Source organism: Leopardus geoffroyi, chromosome C1 (assembly GCF_018350155.1).
Source record: "Leopardus geoffroyi isolate Oge1 chromosome C1, O.geoffroyi_Oge1_pat1.0, whole genome shotgun sequence".
NCBI classification, from domain to species: Eukaryota; Metazoa; Chordata; class Mammalia; order Carnivora; family Felidae; genus Leopardus; species Leopardus geoffroyi.
This window is the reverse complement of record NC_059328.1, coordinates 36894072-36915830: the sequence shown is the minus strand read 5'-3', so window position 1 is coordinate 36915830 and position 21759 is coordinate 36894072. Positions and strand designations below refer to the sequence as shown.

The 21759-nt window shown below is 52.7% G+C and overlaps 1 protein-coding gene across 2 annotated transcripts; it reads right to left on the bottom strand.

The window, feature by feature from the left end:
• Positions 1-246: 246 nt before the first annotated feature.
• FAAH (fatty acid amide hydrolase) lies at positions 247-21175 on the bottom strand. 2 transcript variants are annotated; one of them, XM_045477214.1, is made up of 15 exons: positions 20671-21174; positions 13071-13184; positions 10480-10614; positions 10117-10250; positions 9833-10039; positions 9541-9581; positions 9194-9318; positions 8229-8354; positions 7588-7685; positions 5775-5874; positions 4961-5001; positions 3906-3945; positions 3322-3430; positions 2610-2755; positions 247-2235 (listed from the first exon to the last, which is right to left on the bottom strand). In XM_045477214.1, the coding sequence occupies exons 1-15, from the start codon at positions 20863-20865 to the stop codon at positions 2107-2109; spliced, it is 1740 nt and encodes a 579-aa protein (XP_045333170.1). In that variant the 5' UTR covers positions 20866-21174; the 3' UTR covers positions 247-2106. The 2 variants fall into 2 exon arrangements, with proteins under 2 accessions (XP_045333170.1, XP_045333171.1); XM_045477215.1 differs by lacking the exon at positions 13071-13184 and having other exon boundaries at positions 20671-21175.
• Between the last annotated feature and the right edge of the window lie 584 nt (positions 21176-21759).

Genomic DNA, 21759 nt, shown 5'->3' with positions numbered 1-21759 from the left:
CGGTGACCACCTCCCCCACCCCTCAGCAGCATTTGACCCTTGTCTAACCTTTCCCCAGGCAGTGATCACCCAGGTTGCTGATGTGTTTGTGTTAATGTCCAACCACCCCCAGAAGCCCTGGAGCCTCTGGAGGATGGGAGTCAAGCTTGAACTGAGCACAGGGTTAGGCAGGGGCACCCACACTGGCCTCCAAGGGCGAATCAATGAAGCAGTGAAGGAAAGGACAGGCACCCTCGCCCTGTGGCCTTGTGTCTAAAAGCACAAGTTTATCAGTAACCAAAGAGAAATGGGGCAGGAAGAAGCCAAGGGAGGGATACAGGCCAGGGCACAGATGATTCTATGGGATGATATGAGGCAAAATGACACAGCAGTTACAAGGAATCTGGGCAAAGTGCAGCACGTATCTGGCTGTCCCAATCTGGATGTCCATGTGATTTTGGTCTTGAAGTGTGAGGCCTCAGGCCGAGCAGGGATACCACTGTCAGACAGTGGAGGTGCCCCTGGCCATGTAACCTGGAAGGCAAAGTCCCTCCAAAGAAGTAGGAAAATCAGGGTGGAGAAGGAAGCCTTGGGAAGGCAGCTTACCCTGAAAAGAATCTGAAGTGGGCCAGATAGGGTTAGGACCCGCCTGGCCTGAGGGCTTAGGCTCAGAAACATCTTCTTCAGTAAGTAGGGGAGTTAGAGCTGGGGCCAGGGAAGAGTGAGCTCTGCTTAGCGGGGCCAGGAAGTCCCCAGACTAGTCATAGACTAGTTGCCCACCCGCCAGGCAACACAGTCCTGTAAAAGGTGGGCTGGCAGATTGGGCAGAGGTGAGACTGAGCTGAGACAGCTCACTTCCAACCCAACTGTCAATTCCCAAACCACCTCTCTGCCTACCCCTAGGCCACAGCCCTAGCTCAGGCCTCAGGCCCCCTTCCTCAGATTAGGATCATGAAGCAGCCTCCTTATCCCTCTCCAGGCTCTGTCCCCCAAGTCTGTGCTCTTTGCTGCATCTGTGTGATCCTTTAAGAGCTCCCCATTGCCCTTGAGACAGAAGTCAAGTTCCTGAACTAACCCCCAAAGTCCACCCTGATCTGGCCCCCACCTGTATCTCTGCTGCCTCTCCTGTACCCATTCAATACCTCCATCTACCAAACTCATCGTGGTCTTTTGGGTGTGTGGCTCCTTATCCCTCGGATGTCCTCATCCCCATCTCAGCTTCTGGAAACCTTCTACACTCAATACATGTCTTCCTCCTTCAGGAAGCCTTCCTAGAACAATCCAGTCCTTGGCCAGCCCTATGAGTGCTACCAGATCGCCTTGTCTCATGCTCTCTTCTCGAGGCCTATGGGCCCCCTCCCCACAAGAGAGCCAGCTCAGGGCCAGCCCTCCAGACTCCCTGCTGCCCTATGCCCAGCCCTTTGCTGGCCACCAAGGACAAAGATACAGCATTAGGGTCCCTCCTGTCAAGGAGAACCAGCGTACTAAGGGAAGCAAACCCACCCACAGATGCTCACCACAGAGGACAGACTGGGAAGAAACAGTCCACCTAGTCCAGGGCTCAGAGGAAGGAGGGAAGGCCTTCTTGGGAAAGAGGGATCTGAGCTGGGCCTCGAAGGATTTAATGGTAGAGGAGCAGAAAGGGCATCCTTGGAGAGGGAAGGAGCAAAGGAAAGAAGAAGAGAAGGGCAATGCTTAGCAAAGTAGGGCTTTGTCTAAGTGAGGGGACAGGGGGATGGGTGAGGTGAGAAGCCTGTGTCCCTCCTGTGGGGGATGGGAACCATGAGATTGCCGGGGCTGGAGTAGGGCTCAACCCCCAATGCCCTGACAATGATGATGGCCAGAGAGCATACAGACTAGAAACATTTCTTGACTGTTAGTGGGCTTTTGCCCATGTCACACCCACTGCCTGCCATGTGGTGGGCATGTCAGGGCAGAGGGAGGGATCAGAAGGGGGGGCAAGGTCCAGACTCAGGGCGTCTGTGCTTCTTGTAGAAGATCAGGGGAGGGGTACATGGAAGCCTCTGGCCCAGGCTGAACATTTCCTCACAGGGTGGCAGCTGTGCCCAGACTAGGCTGGGCACAGATCGAGTGGATCTCAGGTCCCCAGAGCCCAGTGGGTGGCAGTCAGGATGGCTGCTTTTCAGGGGTCATCAGTCGCTCCACCTCCCGCATGAACCGCAGACACAACTCTTCTTGCCAGGGCAGAGCCACACACTGCACGGCCACGGGCAGCCCCACGCTCTTCTTCACGGCCTGTGAGGGACACAGGTATCAGGATGGGAGGTAGAGGAGGCAAGACCCCGCGAGGGACCAGAAAGCACCCCAGCTGGAGAGGAGGGGCAGCATGGCAGGGCCAGGCTGCTGTCCTTCAGGGTCTCGCATGAAGAAAGGTGAGCAAGGGGGTGCCTGGCTGGCTCAGTCAGTAGAGTATGTGACTCTTGATCCTGGGGTCATGAGTTCGAGCCCCAGATTGGATGTAGAGCTTACTTAAAAAAGAAAAGGAAAAAAATGTAGGCAAGGACTACATGCACTTATGCTGCTTCCTTCACAGCAGCCAGCACTGGGGTGCGGGTGGGAGTCCAGGGGAAGGGGTACCCTGGGGGCCAAGCCAGGCCCTGTGGCCTCACCTTCTGTAGCGTCTTGTCCCAGATATCTCCAAAGTAGCCCCTGTAATGTTCCATCTGAGCCTCGTCCTCAGCGGTCACTGTGGTGACAGGCACCACCCCCGCTGGGAAGTCCAGGCAGTTGTAGAGCAGAGTGTAGCTGATAGCCGCTGAAACACAACACAAGCGGCTACAGCAGGCCAGGCGACCTTCAATGCCAACTGTCTTCTCTGTACCCCAGCCTTTCATCCTGGGAAATGGCACCCTGCCTCCACAGACAGAGAGGGGCTCTCTCCCAGGGCCACAGAGATTCAGGTGAGTGACAAAGCTCAGGAATCCAGATTCAAGGTAGGCTGGAGAGCCTGCTGGGGCTTGCCCTGTGCCCTTGCCCATGAAGCTTCCCCACCTGGAATGTTGTTCCTATTTTCTTGGCTTATCTAAATCCCACCTGGACTTTAAACGCCACCTCCCCAAACCATAGACTCTGTAACTCAAGATCTCCAACTTCAGTAGTGCTGTGAACAGGGAGCTCATTCCCACCCAGGACATCCCACATGACTCCCATCTCTCCAGCCAGACTGTGAGCTCCCCAAGGGCAGGGCCCTCCCCAAGGGGTGTAGCCCTCCCCCAAGGCTCCTCTTCTACTTCCCAGCAGCCTTCTGGGCACTGGGCTGAACTTCCAGAGGAGGAAAGGCAGGTGGGAGTGTCAGGGGTGTGGTGGGGCAGCAGGCCTCACCTGTGGCCCTGCCGGGAGCATTCAGGTTCAGAGCAGGGCCCAGCATGGGGGTGAGCAACACATCCAGGTCCAGTGCTCTCCACTGGGCAATCACAGAGTTGCGGTACACCTGGGGAGGATGCCAGCAGGAACCCTCGGACCCAGCCCATCACAGGGACTCTCTAATGAAGGGACTGTGGCCAGGGTGGCTCGGGCCCCAGCACCTGCCCCTGGATCTGGACTAAGCCTGGAAGGGATGGAGGTCCTTGGGGCACACAGGCATGGCCACTCTCAGGCAGCATCAGTTGCTCCACCTCCCACACGAATCATAAACATCATTTTTCCTGCCAGGGTGGGGCCACGTAGTGCCAGACAGCACCAGTGGGGGCAAAGAGGCAGCCAGGACAGGAGCTGACTGACCCAGCCCCTAAGGATGAGCACCTAGGCAAGTGAGGATCACAGACCAGTCCAGGGAGCAAAAGGGGGAATGACAGGCTACTCCAGGGGACCAGAGGGACCAGTGGCCAAGAGAGCCCACTGGTAGGTGTCGTGTCCAACTCCACCCCATCCCCCACCCTGCTCCACTCTAGGGGCTCTGACCTTACCTCAATCTTGTACTGCAGTTCCCAGAGCTTTCCAGCCGACCTAGGCAGAGGGAACGAGGTCACTGGCCATGGGGATTTGCAACATCAGACTCCTACTCCTAACACCCCCCCCCAACCCCACCCCCCGCAGATCTCAATCCTCCATGGGCGCTTCTCAACTATGGGAGCTCTGAGACAGATGCAATACAAGGGAGAATTTCAAATCCCTAAGTTCATGTCCTGCTGAGAAAATCAGGCCCCAAGAGGGACTTAGGCTATGCCACTTAGTGACTTCACAGCACAGCCAGGACCACATTAGGCCTGATTCCCAACTACCCTTAGTACACAAGAGAGGCCAGAGCTGCCAAAGGTCCTAAATGCCTGGCAGTGAGAGAAGGAGAAAGTCCAGAGGATGTCAGGGCCTAAAAATAAGGCCATTTATGCCCTTTTCCCACCCGAGCCACTAAGGGGCAGGCAGGACCCAGTGAAGCTCAGTTCATGTCAGACCTCCAAGAGCAGTGTCTCTCACAGGTTCCCAAGTAGCCCCCTCTCCCCTGTGCCTCTACATGCTTCCTTTCCTGGTCCTTTCTACCCATGCATAGCCAGGTCTTCTCCTCTCCAACCCATCCTTCCCGTGATCCCTTTCAGGCTCCTCCTCTCTAGCCAGACCTGGACCCTGAGAAGGCAAACTTCAAGGTCCCATCTGAAAGCCACAGAGGTGGGGCGCCTGGGTGGCGCAGTCGGTTAAGCGTCCGACTTCAGCCAGGTCACGATCTCGCGGTCCGTGAGTTCGAGCCCCGCATCGGGCTCTGGGCTGATGGCTCAGAGCCTGGAGCCTGTTTCCGATTCTGTGTCTCCGTCTCTTTCTGCCCCTCCCCCGTTCATGCTCTGTCTCTCTCTGTCCCAAAAATAAATAAACGTTGAAAAAAAAAAAATTGAAAGCCACAGAGGTTGCCACCCTGGCTGGGCCACTTCCACCTCAGAAGCTACTTCCCTCATCTCTTCCTGCCAGAAACCACTTAACCCCAGGTCAGGGGAAGAGCGGGGTGGGATCTAGGCATAGGAAATGTCCTTACCGGGACTTCATACTGCCAAGAAAGGCTGCCATCCTTGGGAACTGCCAAAGGACAAACACAGTGTTAGTGACTCAGCTTTGGGCTGAGTGCAGCCAAGCCACCTGTGCCTCTTTTCCCTCTGTCCCTTCCCCCAGGTCCCAGGTCAGCACCTCTTTTATTTATTTTTTTTTCAATATATGAAATTTATTGTCAAATTGGTTTCCATACAACACCCAGTGCTCATCCCAAAAGGTGCCCTCCTCAATACCCATCACCCCCTCCCCTCCCTCCCACCCCCCATCAACCCTCAGTTTGTTCTCAGTTTTTAAGAGTCTCTTATGCTTTGGCTCTCTCCCACTCTAACCTCTTTTTTTTTTTTTTCCTTCCCCTCCCCCATGGGTTTCTGTTAAGTTTCTCAAGATCCACATAAGAGTGAAACCATATGGTATCTGTCTTTCTCTGTATGGCTTATTTCACTTAGCATCACACTCTCCAGTTCCATCCACGTTGCTACAAAAGGCCATATTTCATTCTTTCTCATTGCCACATAGTATTCCATTGTGTATATAAACCACAATTTCTTTATCCATCCATCAGTTGATGGACATTTAGGCTCTTTCCATAATTTGGCTATTGTTGAGAGTGGTCAGCACCTCTTTTAGCACACGGGCTGGCTGAAGATTGCAGGGCATGGGGTGAGGAGAGGAGTATGGGTGGGGGTTGGAGAGAAGAGGAGGCCATGCTCACCCAAACCAAGAGAGGCTAAGGCGAGAGGGGAAGAGCCCCAGAGGCCCCCTGCCAGCCCACCCCAACCCTCCACTCCTTGTGCCCTCACCAGAGGCTTTAGCAGGAAAGCCAGCAGTCCTTTCAAACACCTGGGTATCTTCAGAACTGAGATCAGGTCTCCCAAGCAGGGGTCCACGAAATCACCTTTGCTGGGAGACAAAGGGTCCAGTTCAACATTTCCTCCCCAGGCCTCCCTCCTGGCTTGGGTCCAGTCCAGCACTCCCTACTCAGTGTCATCTCTTCGGTGACACCCTCTAGACTCCCTCTTCAACAGACTCTGGTAACCACTGGTCTCCAACCCCTTCACCTGCCTCCTTTTATTTATTTTTTAAAAGATTTTTCTTTCTTTTTTTTTTTTTCTTTAATCTCTACACCCAACATGGGGCTCAGAACCACAACCCTGAGACCAGGCAACCCCGAGATGCTCTACAGACTGAGCCAGCCAGACACCCTTATCTGCCTCCTTTTAAACACATGACTTGTCTCTGCTGATCGCTGTGATGCCTGGACTCCACTCCACACTGGAGTTCCCCAAGGCAGGACTCTGTGTCTCCCTCCCTGGCAAACTCAGCTTAAAGCAAGAAGGACTCAATGAGGGCAATAGCTCCCTGGCCAGGGCTAGGCACTGAGAATATCCCCTGTAAATGCTGATGCCAGCCTAGAGGTACAAGTGGAGCCGCCATGACTCTTGTTTCTGAGGCTGTCTCTAGCTCTAGAGTTCAGGGAAAGGTCTCAGGAGGCTGATCCTAAGGGTTCATTCCCAGGGCCAGAGTGAGGGGCAGCCCCTTCTGCTGAAGCCTGGACCATACTCAGCTATGAGAGGAAGTCCAGTCAGCCCAGGCACATGACCAGGAGGCACCTTCACAGATCTATCTTCCACTCCTATCAACCCTTAAGGACCAAAGCCTTCTCTAAACATGAGCTCTTTAAAGTCCCTTAAAGGGCGCCTGGGTGGCGCAGTCGGTTAGGCATCCGACTTCAGCCAGGTCACGATCTCACGGTCCCTGAGTTCAAGCCCCGCGTCGGGCTCTGGGCTGATGGCTCAGAGCCTGGAGTCTGTTTCCGATTCTGTGTCTCCCTCTCTCTCTGCCCCTCCCCCGTTCATGCTCTGTCTCTCTCTGTCCCAAAAATAAATAAACGTTGGAAAAAAAAATTTTTTTTAAAGTCCCTTAAAGTAGTGGGGTGCCTGGGTGGCTCAGTCGGTTAAGCGTCCGACTTCAGCTCAGGTCATGATCTCATGGTCCATGAGTTCGAGCCCCAAGTCAGGCTCTGTGCTAACAGCCCAGAGCCGGGAGCCTGCTTCGGATTCTGTGTCTCCCTCTCTCTCTGACCCTCCCCCATTCATGCTCTGTCTCTGTCTCAAAAATAAATAAAAAATAAAAAATAAAGTCCCTTAAAGTAGGCCTGGCCCAACCCACCCACTCCTACTCTACAGAAGAGAAAACTACTGAAAAGGCAGACTTGGCTCAAGTCAGAAGAGCCTGGAGTCACAGCATGATGTCTAGATGTCTCCCTTCCTGCTTCATCCTGCCCTTGTCTCCCAATCTTCCCCAAATAGACAAGCAACTCCCCTGCCCACCTCCTACCTCCCAATGAGCTCCCATCAATTAAGCTCTGCTCAATCCAGCCTCCCCTTGAGCTGGTACCTTTCTAAAGTCTCCCTGGCAAAGGATCTCCAGGCTCAGTCTGCACAATTAGAGGGCCAGAGAGGTCCCTGCCCAGAATGCTCAGAGCTTCTTTGTGTTCAGCTGAGGCCTGCCCCCCATCTTCTGCCAGATTGGCCCACACTGGGAGTAACAGAACCCATTGCTCTCTCTGGGTCTAATGTCCCCACCCCAGACCCCAAAGTCCACATCACTCACAAGTTCTGTAGGAAGCTGTGGCCACCATCACTGAACAGCCCACCTGTTGAGAGGATCTCCAGAGCATAGGGTATATTGCTTGGCAGGAAGGGGATCAGCTGCAAGATTAAGGAGTATAAGGCCCCCACACCTAAAAACCCTTGACTCCCACAACCCCCATGCTTCCCAGGCGGCCCTGAGGATGGGCTGGACCAATCCTGCCTGCATGGTAGCACCCCCCTGGAGCCACAAAGGCAGCCTTACTGATCCATGAAAACTCCCTTAAAATGCATTACCATGAGAGAAGTCAAGCCAAGCCATACATGAACTAACTTGTCTCAGATAAGCAGAGTAAAACCCATTGGCTCACCACCCTGGGATGGTGGGAATCTCTGGACAGCTGTGCACCATTGTTTGTAGTTGATGAGAGCCTCCCATATAGCACTCACACATCCCCAGCACAGGGCTGAGTTCATCACCAATCACTTAACCTAATTAATACGATCAGCCCTCTATCTATGGTCCCGCAGGAACATAGTTCCCATCCCAACCACAGAATAATCAGGGTGAGAGGATGCCAGGGACAGGCAGCAGCCATGGGTACCAGGAAGGTTTCCCGAAGGAGGGGCCACACCAGGACTTCCAGGTTCCCACAGCCATACCGTGTGGCCAGCAGCCTCCAGGCTCTGCTTCGTCTCCAGCAGGGCCCGCTTCATGGCCGGGGTTGGTGTGGTATAGTTGTCGGTCTCATAATACCCCACACGCAGGGGCTGAGAGCTTGTGTAGACCTGGGGGCAAACACAGGAGTCAGAATCAGGTCAAGAGAGGGCAGCCCAAAGTAGGGCTCCCAGGGATCTTTGAAGCTACTCAGCCCCAAACACAGCTGAGAAGCTGCAGCCTGGATCCCTGGAAAATGACTGTCTGAGAGGCCAGCCCTTTCTGCCTCTGACCCTTTCACAAAACACCTTCACAATGACTCTGCAGGAGGGGCCCAGCAAGGATGAGGGTTCCCACTGGTCATATGATGAAACTGAGGCTTCAGGTTTTGATAGGAAGACGGGCAAACAGGCCCAGTACATACTGACAACACTAGGTCCAGAACCCAGGCATCCTGAGCCAAGGCCCTCCACTGCCTGTTTCAAGAATGCAAGTCCTGGCTCCCATGATAATTTGTTCCAGACCTCATAAAAGGGACCTCACCTCCTCCTTTCCTCCCTTTCAGAAAGGGGTTCATGAACCACTGGGTTGTTAGAATATCTTCTGCCAAGGAGCGGGAACTCACCCCACCAAGTCCAGATATTCTGCCTACCAAGAAACACCCAAGTTCTCCCTCAAGTTGTTCTCTGAGATGCGTCTCCTGTTTCTCAATGACTGCAGAAGAGGCTGGGGCCAGAAGAGGGGGACTTTCCTCAGCAGAGGCCCCACCCCACCAGGCCAGTTTGGAAGCCTCAGGGTCTCCACATGCAGGCAAGAGCTCCATCTGGTGGCTGACTGCAGAGAAGCAGCTGACCCTGGCTGCAGACCCTTGAGGGTGCAAGCCCTATCCACAATGCCAAGGGGCTGCTCTCTGGGCTCAGGAGCACCAGTGATAACCAAATTCAACCCCATGCCCCCCAACCCTGCTCACCTCCTCCTTGAAGGGCAGGGGGGGCACGGCAGCATCCAAGCGGAACATGTCCTCACACAGTAGCGCTCGCAGGCACAGTGCCAGGCTTTCCACATCCTGGGCCATGGGGCCGACTGACATTTGCACTGTGGGGCAGGGAGGGGAAGGAAAAAGATCACCCTACCCTAATGGGCTCTGGGGCACAAGCAAGGGCTGGGACATGGCCTAGGAGTGTGAGCAGAGACATGGAAGTAGGAACTCCCACCTAGACCAGCCTGGCAGCCAAACACTGCCCCCAGGAGATGCAGGGTAGAACTGGATCAGGAGACCCCCCTCCACCAGGGCACTGAGGGAACCCCAGACCTCACCTGCTACCTGTCCATAGACACAGCCCTTCAGGCCACTCTTGCTGGATAAGAAACACAAAATGTTGGAAACAGGAAATGGTCACCCTCTGCCCAACCTCAAACCCATACAGCAGCTTAGAACTCTCACCACTTTAGAAAGTAGGAACCAACACCAATGGTGCTGTGACATTCCCTCCCAGGAAAACCCCAGAGTGAGGGAAAACCTGCCTGGGGCCTAGAGAGGTTGAGAGCTAGGCCAAGATCATAGAGCAAGAGATCCAAGAGCTCCCTCCACCCACCACCCACACCATACCTGATGCGGTTTCCCGTGGGCTTGAGGCCACAGATGCCACAGAAGGAGGAGGGAAGGCGGATACTGCCTCCGATGTCAGTACCTAAGCCCAGGGGGGAGCCTCCACCTGCAATGAGGGCCCCTTCACCCCCAGAGGAACCACCTGGGCTCTTAGAGGACTTCAGTGGGTTCAAGGTCTGGCCAAAGAGGGGATTACTGCAGTCATAGCTGGGGGAAGCAAGAAAGGGTCAGCTCAGGTCACACTGGTGCCAATGCCCCTGCCCCCACCCGGCACCCAATCCAACCTGAACATGGACTGAGGGATGTTGGTGTGCACGAAGGGCACAGCACCCTGTAGCTTCAGCACCTGCACCACCACACTGTCACACTCTGCAGGCATGCTCTCGTTCAGGCTCAAGCCCAGTGTTGAGTCCTGGCCCTAGAGGGAGGGATAGGTGCCAAGAGGTGTACAGCTGATGGATCAGGGGCCCTTCAGCAGAGGGTCCACTCTTACCGCCATCTCACAGGCCAAGGCAGAGCACACCCATGGTCCCTCTCAAGGCCTCTGGACCTGATACTTCTCTGAGGGCCCAGCGTAACCCAGGATGCAGAGCTGGCTGGCAGGGGCAGGGGTGGGGGTTGAAGCCTGATGTGAGGCAAGGGCATACCTTGTAGCTGAAGCACTCCTTGAGGCTCACAGGGACTCCATAGAGCAGGCCCCGCTTTGGGGCCTGGGACAGCTGAGTCTCACAGTCTGCCAGGTAGGTGGTCACACAGTTGGTCTCTTTGTTTACTTCCCAGGCCTGGAAGAGGGAGAAATGGACACAAGGCAAAGTGAGATTGGCCTTTAAAAAAAAAAAAAATTGTGGTAGAATATACGTAACATGAAATTGGCCTTTTAAAGTATACCCAGGGAAAAACCAGCAACGTGGCCCAGAGCCAGGAGGGCAGAGAATAACTTAGGGCCCATCATCCATCTCACTGGGGACCTCTAGTCCCAACCTCACCCTGGCAGTCTCTGGCCTCAACCCAAAGACAGAAAGAGTAACTCCAGGGCCAGGGCACAAACAAGGCAAGCAAAGGAGCAAGACACTGGCCTCAGATGCTCCCCAGAGGGGATGAGCTGGGAGGAAGATGACCTCCTGCCGCTCCACCTCCTCCCCTAAGCTATATCTCTGCCTGTGAAGCAGTCAGGAGGAACCAGATAGGGGCAGATCCCCATCTCAGCCCACACCGGGAGTCAGCACAGAGCAGGACTAGAGCCAGGTTCCAGCCTCCCAGAGGCCAGCATGCTCTCTCCTACCCCAGGCCTGGCCCACACCTGCCCCAGCTAACCCTCCCCTTTCCCAGAAACTCTTGAATCTGATAATGAAGTCACATAGAGGAGTGACTAATACCAATCACTTAAAGGGATGGAAGCCTGCCTAAAAGGAACAATGCACTAACAGTGACCATCTGCCATGGGGTCTTTCCATAGCCCTCAAACCACATTCCACAAGGCCCTAGGGGAGAGATAGACCAGGGGAAAATGATACACAGCTTTCAGTAAATACTCCTGTCCCTGTGAAACATCTGAGGAAAATGGGTGTGGGTCCCATTGCCACAACTTAGCACATGAAATCGGTCTCCAGGCTACCCAAGGCAGGCAGGGAAGGGGCCAATCTGTGACGAGAATGCTCACTTGTGGGTGATTACGAAGGGCAGCAACTTTTCAGGGGCATTGACAGAGGAGACGCAGCACAGTCTGTCAAAACCGCCTGTGTCCTCCCGGCACAGTCAGTGCGGGGGTCTGCACACAGTCTTCTCTCCCCATATAGCCAATCTCCCTCACTCTCTGCTGCAGTCACTCACACCACTGTCACACACCCATCAGTCACCCGGCATGCATGTCCACCTGCCTAGTGGTCATACCCACTGTCACACACTCTGTTTCAAGAAATTACACACAAGTCAACTCACAAAGCACAATTCTTTTTCTTTCATTTCATTTCAAACACATTCCTTGAACACTTACTGTACGAAAGCCAGTAAGTATTCAGCACCAAGTACAAAGACAAATGAGACAAGCTCTGCCCACAAGGAACCACAGGGGAAAGCGAAGGATAAGACAAGCCCTAGGACGCCATGAGAAAATGTGTTAGAATGTTAGAAAGAGAGGCACCCGGGTGGCTCAGTCGGTTAAGTATCCAACTCTTGATTTCAGCTCAGGTCATGATCTCAGTCATGGGATCAAACCCCACATCAAGCTCCGTGCTGAGCATGGAGCCTGCTTGGGATTCTCTCTCCCTCTCTCTCTGCTCCTCTTCCCTACTATTACTCCTCCTCCTCCTCCTTCTTCTTCTTCTTCTTCTTCTTCTTCTTCTTCTTCTTCTTCTTCTCCTCCTCCTCCTCCTCCTTCTCCTCCTCCTCCTCCTCCTCCTCCTCCTCCTCCTCCTCCTCCTTCTTTCTCTCTCTCTCAAAATAAATAAATAAACATTTAAAAAAAGAAAAGAAAGAAACACCACTGAAGAGGGAACCCTAACTCAGGCTGGGGAGGGTCAGGAGAGGCTCCCTGGAAGACAGCCTCTTTCTCTGAGCCATGAAGGTTCAGCCAGCAGTGCCTATTGCCCCAAGAGGGGCAAAGAAGAGGGAGAAGAGAAGAGGGAGAAGAGAAGAGGGAGAAGAGGCTTCCAGGTAAAGGGAATCCCACAGTAAATAGTGTGGCAGGCTCTGGGTGCCAGGGAACCGTAGGCAGCTGAGCTATTGATGCCCACACTCTGGAAGGCCTTGACCAGACAGGATGCCAGAGACTGAAGAGGAGCAGAAGAGCAGAATCTAAAGAACTGGAGACCTGAGAGGGAATCTGGCCAGGAGGCTGGGGCCCCACCATGGAGGGAGATGGTGGTGGCAGACCAGGGATGGGCCAGAGAGAGCTATAGAAAGAGAACAGACCACACTTGGTGACGGATGGGGTGGAGGCGGGAGCGAGAGGGAAGTCTGGGCTGAAAGCCAGGCTTTTAGCTAAGACAAGATGCTCAGTGTTGCCCTCTCACCAACACACACACAAAGTCAGCCTGCCTCTCCCTCTCTCTCAGTCTCTCTCTCTCTCTCTCTCTCTCTCTCTCTCTCTCTCTCTCTTTTCTCATGCACGCAGCTCCTGGCAGCCCCTGGCACTGTGGCCCCCACCCTGGTCCCCAGAGAGAGTAACTCCAGGCCAGGTTTTCCCCCCAGCCTTTGCAGAGAGAGGGAGGATCCAGCAATCCCCAGCCTGGGACCTTACCTTTCCCACGTAGGTGAAGAGTGCAGCCTCCGGGGACAGCTCCCCTCGGTGTAACTTCTGCACCAGCTGAGTCAGGGGCAGGGCCAGCAGTGCCTCTGAGTCCAGGTCGGGGTTCTGGGGAGACACCTCAGATAAGTACCCCCTTACCCCACAGGCATCAAGTGCCTACAGCTGACACTTGTGGCCCATGCCCCTAAGTCCCCACACCTGCCAAAGCAGATGCTAATTGTCACATGCCAATCCACGACAGACATGCCCACCTGCAGCTCTGAGACCAGAAACTGTGGCCCAGCCTAGGCAGGCACTTGTCACCTATGGACAGGACAGATAGACCTCTTCTAGGAGGTTATCAGAGGGGGTGCTCTGGGAGAGGCCATGCCCAGTATGATTATTAAACCATTACGAACTACCACCACTGACAGCTGCCAACTGCACCATGCTGCTGCACTCTGTTCTGACTAAATCTTGCTACCATTCCCATTGCACAGATAAAGAAACTGAGGCACCGGAGCGCCTAAGTGGCTCAGTCGGTATAAGCGTCTGACTCTTGGTTTCGGCTCAGGTCATGATCTCATGGTTTTGTGAGTTCCATGAGTTCCAGCCCTGTGTCAGGCTCCATGCTGGCAGGGCGGAGCCTACTTGGGATTCTCTGTCTCCCTCCCTCTCTGCCCCTCCCTCACTCTGTCTCTGTCTCTCTCAAAATAAATAATAAATAAACTTAAAAAAAAAAAAAGGGAGGAAGGAAGGAAGGAAGGAAGGAAGGAAGGAAGGAAGGAAGGAAGGAAGGAATTAAGGCACCAAGTGGCTAAGTGCATCACCTAGGACCATACAGGTAAACTATAGTTCTCCGCCCACTCAGCATAGGCTGTCCACTGGCTGTCCACCTGCACCTAACCACTCAATCCCTGGCAAGGGAGATGAGAAAAAGAAGACACTATCCTGGGTGGTTGGGGCTGTAGCTAGAGGCTCACACCTAAAAGAGAGGAGTTTTTCATTCATTCCAGATACGTATTACCAAGCACCATACGAGGCCTGGGGATCCAACAGTGAACAAAAAAGGCACGTCCATGCTTTGGGAAGCAAGCATGTAATTAATAAGTAAACAAGAATTTGAGATAGCAAGAAATAACTTGAAGAAAATAAAACCTGGTGTGGTGAGTGGGTGGCACACAGGAAGGTAGAGGGTGGTCAGAGAAGAGCTCTCTGAAGGAGGAAGGACATTTGATCGCACACCTGACTGCCAGACCTTGAAGGCTCCCAGTCTCTGGGGTCAGCCTTTGCCTGAAAACCCAGCTTGCTCCCTCCTCAAAGGTATTGAGGCAATTAGTAAACACAGTCAGAGAGAGGGTCTCTGAATCACAGCCACCACTTTCCACCCCCACTCTCCTCTGCTCTTGCCAAGGTCACCAGGGACCTCCTGGTGACAAATCCAAGAGATACTCCACTCTGATATTTGCTCCATGTCTCACTGAGGTATTCAAAGCTATTGAGACCACACACCAGCTCTCTTCAATTGCCTCGTGGGTATGGAGATACTACCCTCCCTGGTTTTTCTCCCGTTTCTCTGCTACTTCTGTCATCCATTTATTCAGTTAGTCAACAAACATGTTCTGAGTGCCTACTATGTGCCAGGGACTACGTTAAGGGCTATGAATTTAGACGTAACCAAGGCAGACAAGTCCCTGCTTTCAGAGCCTACATTCGAGAAAACAAACAAGTTAACAAATAATGGACAGATCATGGGAAGTATGAGAACACAAGAACACCTGCTGTGATGGAAATAAGAGACGACTGACTCAGACGGGATGGTCAGGCCTCTCTGAGGAGGTGACATTCTTTGTGTGATGTGAAGGATGAGAAGGAGCCAGATGTGGGAAGAGACACGTTCTTCTGGGTACCTCTTCTTCCCTCCCTGATGCTGGGAGAAGTGAATCCTTCTCATGGCTTCCACTCCAGGCTCTCCACGTAACCCACAGCCTCCTGACCCTCCACCCAGCCTGACCCAACTGAGCTCTGGTGCTCAGGGGCTATTCCCATTGCCGCCCACCCTTGTGTCCTTCTCCCTGAGCTCGCTGCTCCCCCACTTTCCACCGTCTCCTGTTCCACGTACCCTTGTGCAGGGAAGGGCTGAGTCCATCCAGGTGTTAGAGTGCAAGAACAGGCCAGGGCCCTTCCGTCCCCCTCTCCCCCGCATCCAGATCCAATTAGTCATCCTGTCCATCCTTTCTTTCCTGGATCACACAGGGCCACCTTAGCGGTTATCAAGCCCAAGCCATCTACCCACCCTTCCTGCCAGGCCAGCCAGTGCAAAGCAGGACTGGCTGCTCCTTAAGGTCTCTGTCACACCACAAGCTCCAGAGGTGCTCCAGGAAGTGCTTCCAGGCTGTGTTCCTGTCAGACTCCTCCACATCCTTCCATGAGATACCACCTACTCACACCCTCCATACACACCCACCACAGAGCCTTTGTACCACGGAGTTAACAGCAGGAACACTCTACCCCCTTCTCTTTTTTTTTAATTTATTTTTTATTAAAAAAATTTTTTTAACGTTTATTCATTTTTGAGAATCAGAGAGACAGAGCATGAGCAGGGGAGGGGCAGAGAGAGAGGGAGACACAGAATCCGAAGCAGGCTCCAGGCTCTGAGCTGTCAGCACAGAGACCAATGAGGGGCTTGAACCCACAAACCGTGAGATCATGACCTGAGCTGAAGTCGGATGCTTAACTGACTGAGCCACCCAGGCACTACTCTACCCCCTTCTCTTAATTTGTTAAACAGATATAATACTCATGGCCCCAGCCCCTACTGTTCTGAAGAAGCAGGAAGCCGAGAAGGTGGTCAATCCCGTTTGAGAAAAAGCCCAAGAATTTTGGGATCAGACAGGACATCCAGTCCAAAAGGGACCTCACCTGCTTTGTCAAATGGCCCCACTACATCCAGCTGTAGTGGCAAAAGACTACTCTACAAGCATCTAAAATTGCCCCCTGCAGTTAACCAGTTCACCCAGGCCTTAGACTGCCAAACGGCTCCTCAGCTGCTCAAGCTGGCCCACAGGTACAGACCAGAGACAAAGCAAGAAAAGAAGCAGAGATTGTTGGTCCAGGCTGAGAAGAAAGCTGCCGGCAAAGGGGATGTCCCCACTAAGAGGCCGCCTGTCCTTCGAGCGGGGGTTCATGTGTCACCATCTTGGCCGAAAACAAGAAGGCTCAGCTGGTAGTGATGGCACATGATGTGGATCCCATTCAGCTGGTTGTCTTCCTGCCGGCCCTGTGTTGTAAGATGGGAGTTCCCCACTGCATCATCAAGGGGAAGGCCAGGTGGAGCATCTGGTCCACAGGAAGACCTGCACCACTGTCACCCTCACACAGGTTAACTTGGAAGACAGAGGAGCTCTGACTAAGCTGGTGGAAGCCATCGGGACCAATTACAATGACAGATATGATGAGATCCACTGCCACTTGGGAGGCAACGTCCTGGGTCCAGAGTCGGTGGCTCACATTGCCAAGCTAGAAAAGACAAAGGCTAAAGCACTGGCCACCAAACTGGGCTAAGTAGACGCTGTAGTTTTCCGTACATTTAAAAGTAACAAAAAGTTCTCTTTCAGCCAGAAAAAAAAAAAAAAAAATATATATATATATATATATATATATATATATATATATATATATACACACATACATACACAAAATGAAAATGAACATTCATACCCTACCCCTGGGACCACCCTGCCCAGTCCCTCTCTGAAAAGGAAACCATAGTTAATGGTTTCTAATGAAAACTCACAGGGAAAAAAAAGTTTATGAAAAGCTCACCATGTATGTAATTGTTTTCATATATTCTATTTTTGTACAAAAGGACTATGCTATATACACAGCACTTACTACACCTTGCCTTTCTCGCTTCGAGTTGAAAATAGCAAGATTGCTTTATTTTTTTTTTCTGATTACATAAGTGCACTCATTATAGGAAAAAAAATGCCTAAGAGTATGGGGAAGAAAGTAAAAATTAGCTGAGAGCCCACCACACTAGGAGACTTGCCACTGAGAGTGTGGTCACCACCATTTCCCACCTTGCTACAAGGTGCCACAAAGTCCCTGTGAGCCTCAGCTTGAAGCTATCAGCAGGTTCTCTCCATTTTTAAAAAAATTAGCACAAATTTTAATTCTGTCCTATGTTCTTCCATGTTGACAGCTGATGACAGCACCGCTAACAGCTATTTTTAAATCTTCAACTAGTTATCAGGCAGCTGAGACATTTTTTCTTTCACAAGACACCAAAGAAAGTCTGCACCTCCAGGAGGCCACTCTACAAACACAGGGGAAAATAAATTTGTACGGAGAATGCAGGGAAGTGTACAAATAAGTTGTAACTAAGCATTCGGCCACCTAGTAGCATATTCTTTCTCAAGGGAGGGATACTATAGCTATCATTGAATCACTGCCCCTCCTCCAGCTGTCTCTCCTTGAGTCCCCTACTGTCCTAATTTCAGCTGTCCTACATTATCCTCCGTGTCTTTTTTAGTTTCCCTCATGGTTTTTATCACCTTTGTTCTATTTCAAGATATCTTTTCCATTTGGTCACACAGGCCACCGATAGTGGTCTCAACAAAAACTACATTCACCCTCAACTCATCTACTGAATCATTTTGTTTTAAAGTCAGGTTTCAAGCTGGGCTTGGAGAAGGCCAGGAGATGGAACCACACATCAGATCCAGTTGAAGGAAGTGGCATTTGTTAAGACCAGTGGAATTCTGGCAAAAGGGGTTGTAAGAGATTTGTTTTGGGGTAAGACCACAAGTGCAAAGGCACAGAGGCATGAGCAGGTGTTCTGGCTTATCTTTTCCAGCCATAAGATTCTATTGATGGTAGTTCTTCTATTCAGTCTAGAAAGGATATTGACACTCATTCAGGGGGCAGGGTGGGAAAAAAGTGGGCCAAGAGTCATTACAGGTTAAGCCTCACGTGGTCAACAGAGAATTACCAGAAACAGGCCTCACTCTCCAGTTGCTCTTTAGTCGAGAGAAGTGAACCATTTTGTGATGATTCTGGAGGTGATTAGGATTCCCCCTCCTCCAGAAATGCCTGGGAACACTGGTGGTATCTAGGCTCCCAGCTAGCTTTGTCAGGAGTCTATCAGGCTGGAGCTGTACTACCTGCTGCTGTATTCCCCTGGGGCCTGCCCAGGGCCCTGCTTACCTCACTGCCCCTTACTATTCGGGGCAGGCCTGAAAAAGCCCCAGAAGAAAGGCTGCTTATACAGCCTCAAAACCCACATTCCCATCATCCAGAGACTCCAGAGCCAAGCAGAAAGGCACCTTAGGGGCAGGAGAGAGGAAGGAGCTCATCCCAAGGTTCCAAGGGATTGAGTTCAGCTAAACCACCTACTTCTTAACTGCCCCCAAGGCCTTTCAGAGTTACTGTTATCAAGACCCTTGCTGACTGCTCAAATGAGACTCCTGAGATACTTCTCCTTTTCTCCTCCACAGTCACTGGAAAATCATAGTGTACATTTCGCTCTTTACCCACTTAGAAGAGCCAGGCTTTGGTGTTCTGACACCAGGCTCTCTTGCCCCAGGGAGGGTATGTAAACAGCTTTTTGTATTTCAGGCCCATAACCTCTACCCTGGAAATTTTGGTTATTCTCTTTTTTTTTTTAATGTTTATTTATTTATTTCGAGAGACAGAGAACAAGCAGGGGAGGAGCATAGAGAGAAGGAGAGAATCCCAAGCAGGCTCCACACTATCAGCACAGAGGCCGATGCGGGGCTCAATCCCACAAACCAGGAGATCATGACCTGAGCTGAAATCAGGAGTCTGACCCTTAACTGACTGAGCCACCCATGTGCCCCTGGAAGATCTGGTTCTAAAAAAATAATGAAAGGCGGTTGCTCCAGAGGGGACCTGTATAGATGCTGGTGTTTGGAGCTGAGGTGAGGAAGACCTACCCTTCTACCATGTCGCACCCCTGCCAGCAGGTGGGTGTCTTGTGACTGGGAGGGGAGTTCAGTAGGCAGGAACAGTGGGCAGACTGCTGAAGCTGCCCCTGCACAGTTCTTGCCAGCTGGCTGCAGTTCGGGCTATTGCTAAAGAACTCGGGCCTCAGGAGCAGCTGAAGGCCTCCAGGGTGAGCCGGGTGTCACTGCAAGGATCCCTGAGTGGGGCACCTTGGAACTCAGCCAGAGAAGGAGGACTTAGGCAGTGAAGAACTTGTGCTCAGGTAGGGTCAGTGGCCAGTGTGGACCGAACATCTAAAAACTGACTGATGGTGGGCTTTTCAGCAAGCTTGATGAATAGAGGCTGGAACCAGATACATATTTATTTCAACAAATAAATAAATATGATATATCCTGGCCCAGAAATGGTGTGGAGTAAATCCATACCGGCCAAAAGACACCGTGATCAAGGCTGCACCCTGGGCCTGGCATCCTAAGACCTGGTCTCCCTACCTAATATCCCCTCCCTGCTCTCCTCCACTGAAATGAGGCTGGAGAGTACCACTGGGCGTGTAGGTTCTAGTTCCAGCTCTGCACCCAACTCTAAAATCACAGCATCTGCTAAAAGCAATTTTCTATGACTCCCTCCCTGACTCCCACCTAGGCACATCCTCCTGACACCTGCTGTGTCCCCAGTCACCTGGAATGCTTTCCGACCTGCCAGATCTGAATCCTATCAAACACAAAGCCTCACAAACAATCGTGGCAAGTTTTTCCTCTCACAGTACATAAGAGCTTCTCCCAGAATTTATCATTTTGACTTCTAACTGGGTCCAGCGTCTCAAACACCTTGAGCGAAAGCCTCATCTTCTAGGCCCCTCCCCAGCACCTATGCACACACTGAGCTGAACCAGAATGAGAAAAGCTTGTTGACAGCTCACCCAGGGAAGGGCTGGAATTACACTTGCTTAAGGAGAGGGGCCTGTAAGGGGTTAGAGCAGAAGCTGGGGAGACTTCTATTCCAGCCCAGCCCCCTTTGCACTTGGGCAAGTCCTTTTCTGGCTCTCTCTTAGTATCATCACGCACAAATCAATGACTTTAAACTATGAGGCTTCCCTTGGCCATGACTCTGTGATTACAAAGTCTTAACCTGAGCATCATATTGGTTCTCATGCTTGCATTTTAGCTTTCTAAAAGTCTTGAGGGGCACCTGGGTGGCTCAGTCGGTTGGGCATCCTACTTGGGCTCAGTTTGTGAGTTCAAGCCCTGCTTGGGGCTCTGTGCTGATAGCTCAGAGCCTGGAGCCTGCTTCAGATTCGGTGTCTCCCCTCTCTCTGCCCCTCCCATGTTCATGCTCTGTCTCTCTGTCTCTCAATAATAAACATTTTAAAAATAAATAAATAAATGAATGAAAGTCTTGAAATTCTTTGGCACCGAGCAAAGTTCCTCTCTCTTTGACCCAGTGCAGCGATGGCCTTTGGTCTCCCAGCCTCCCCTCGGCTCTACCTCAGAAAGAGTATGGAATGTATTAGGGCAAAGAGAGGTTCCGAACGTAAAACCTGCGCGGCCCTCCACCTGCCCCTCCGCGCGCCAGTGCGGCTGAAAATGCTGCTAGGGATACCCCACCCTGTGCCTCCCCACACACACCACGGGACCCGAGCGGTCACCTGGAGGCGGAAGCGCTGCGCCGACTTATCCATGGTCTCCAGAGCCGCCCGCTGTTTGCGTCGTGCCCTGGCCCCCGCGTCCCGCGCCGGCTGACGACTTGACCAGCGCAGGGCCACGGCCGCTGCAACGAAGCAGCAGGCCAGGGCAGCCACTGAGGCGCCAGGGAGCTCGGTCCACAGTTCGTCCAGCACCATGATCTCCCGCCGCCAACTGTGCGGAGAAGGGCAGATGAGAGATCAGCACATTCGCTTGCCGCCGCAAAACCCGGCCTGGATCGGCGTAGGATCCCGCGCGCCCTCTGCGGGAAAGGGGGTTGGAGGACGCGCGGCCTCTGGCCCACGGGGCAGCGGGCCGGAGGCGGATGGTGCGCAACCGTCAAGGTGAAGCCCGGCGACAGGTTTAGGGTCACTCCTCGCGTTCTCCCGCACCCGGCCGCGAAGGGAGCGAGGGGCAACCGTGTTCTGCGCGCGCCCTCGGTAAGCCTACGCTCAGCGCACCTCACACAGCCCCAGCTTCCCGGAAGACGCGGCCGGCAAGAGCCCTCTGCGGGGAAAAGCCGGCCAAGAGGACGAGAGCAGCGACCGATTGGACTCGAGGACCTGATTAACCCCCCCGCAAACAGTTCAGTCGCATCTTTCTTGGAGACCCTCCCAGGATGCTCACCTCTCCCACCCTCAGAGCTTCCAGGGGCACAGGAAGTTTCCCTGGGGAGCCCACCTGCCGCCCCCTCCCTTTCCCCAAATCAGGGACCACATGTCTCTCACTCAAGGCTCTTCATGGCCAGATCATTGATCACTTGTCCTTTTGCTCGGCCACCTCCCCTTCTCCAGTCATGGGCCCTCCTGGATTTTACATTCAGAGAGCAGAAGGAACACCTGACCAGGAGTCTGGGGACCTGGCACTCTTCCAAAGAGGGGATGGGGTGGGGGGTTAGATACACAAACAAAATACTCCAATCCAGGCCTCTATCATAAGACTTTCTGTTTATGTGTTTTATGTCATTTGTCCTCCCAACAGACCTATGAGGAAGGCATTTTTATTAACCTTATTTTCTAGGTCAGGTAACTGAGGACAAGAGGGGTTAAGTG

Excerpts from the sequence above, each read along its gene's own strand:
- FAAH (XM_045477214.1), bottom strand. The coding sequence starts at position 20,865 with ATGGTGCTGGACGAACTGTGGACCGAGCTCCCTGGCGCCTCAGTGGCT. Across the intron at positions 7,686-8,228 it reads TGGAGGCTGCTGGCCACACG|CTGATCCCCTTCCTGCCAAG; the intron begins GTATGGCTGTGG and ends TTAATCTTGCAG. Across the intron at positions 3,431-3,905 it reads AACTGCAGTACAAGATTGAG|GTGTACCGCAACTCTGTGAT; the intron begins GTAAGGTCAGAG and ends CATCCTCCCCAG.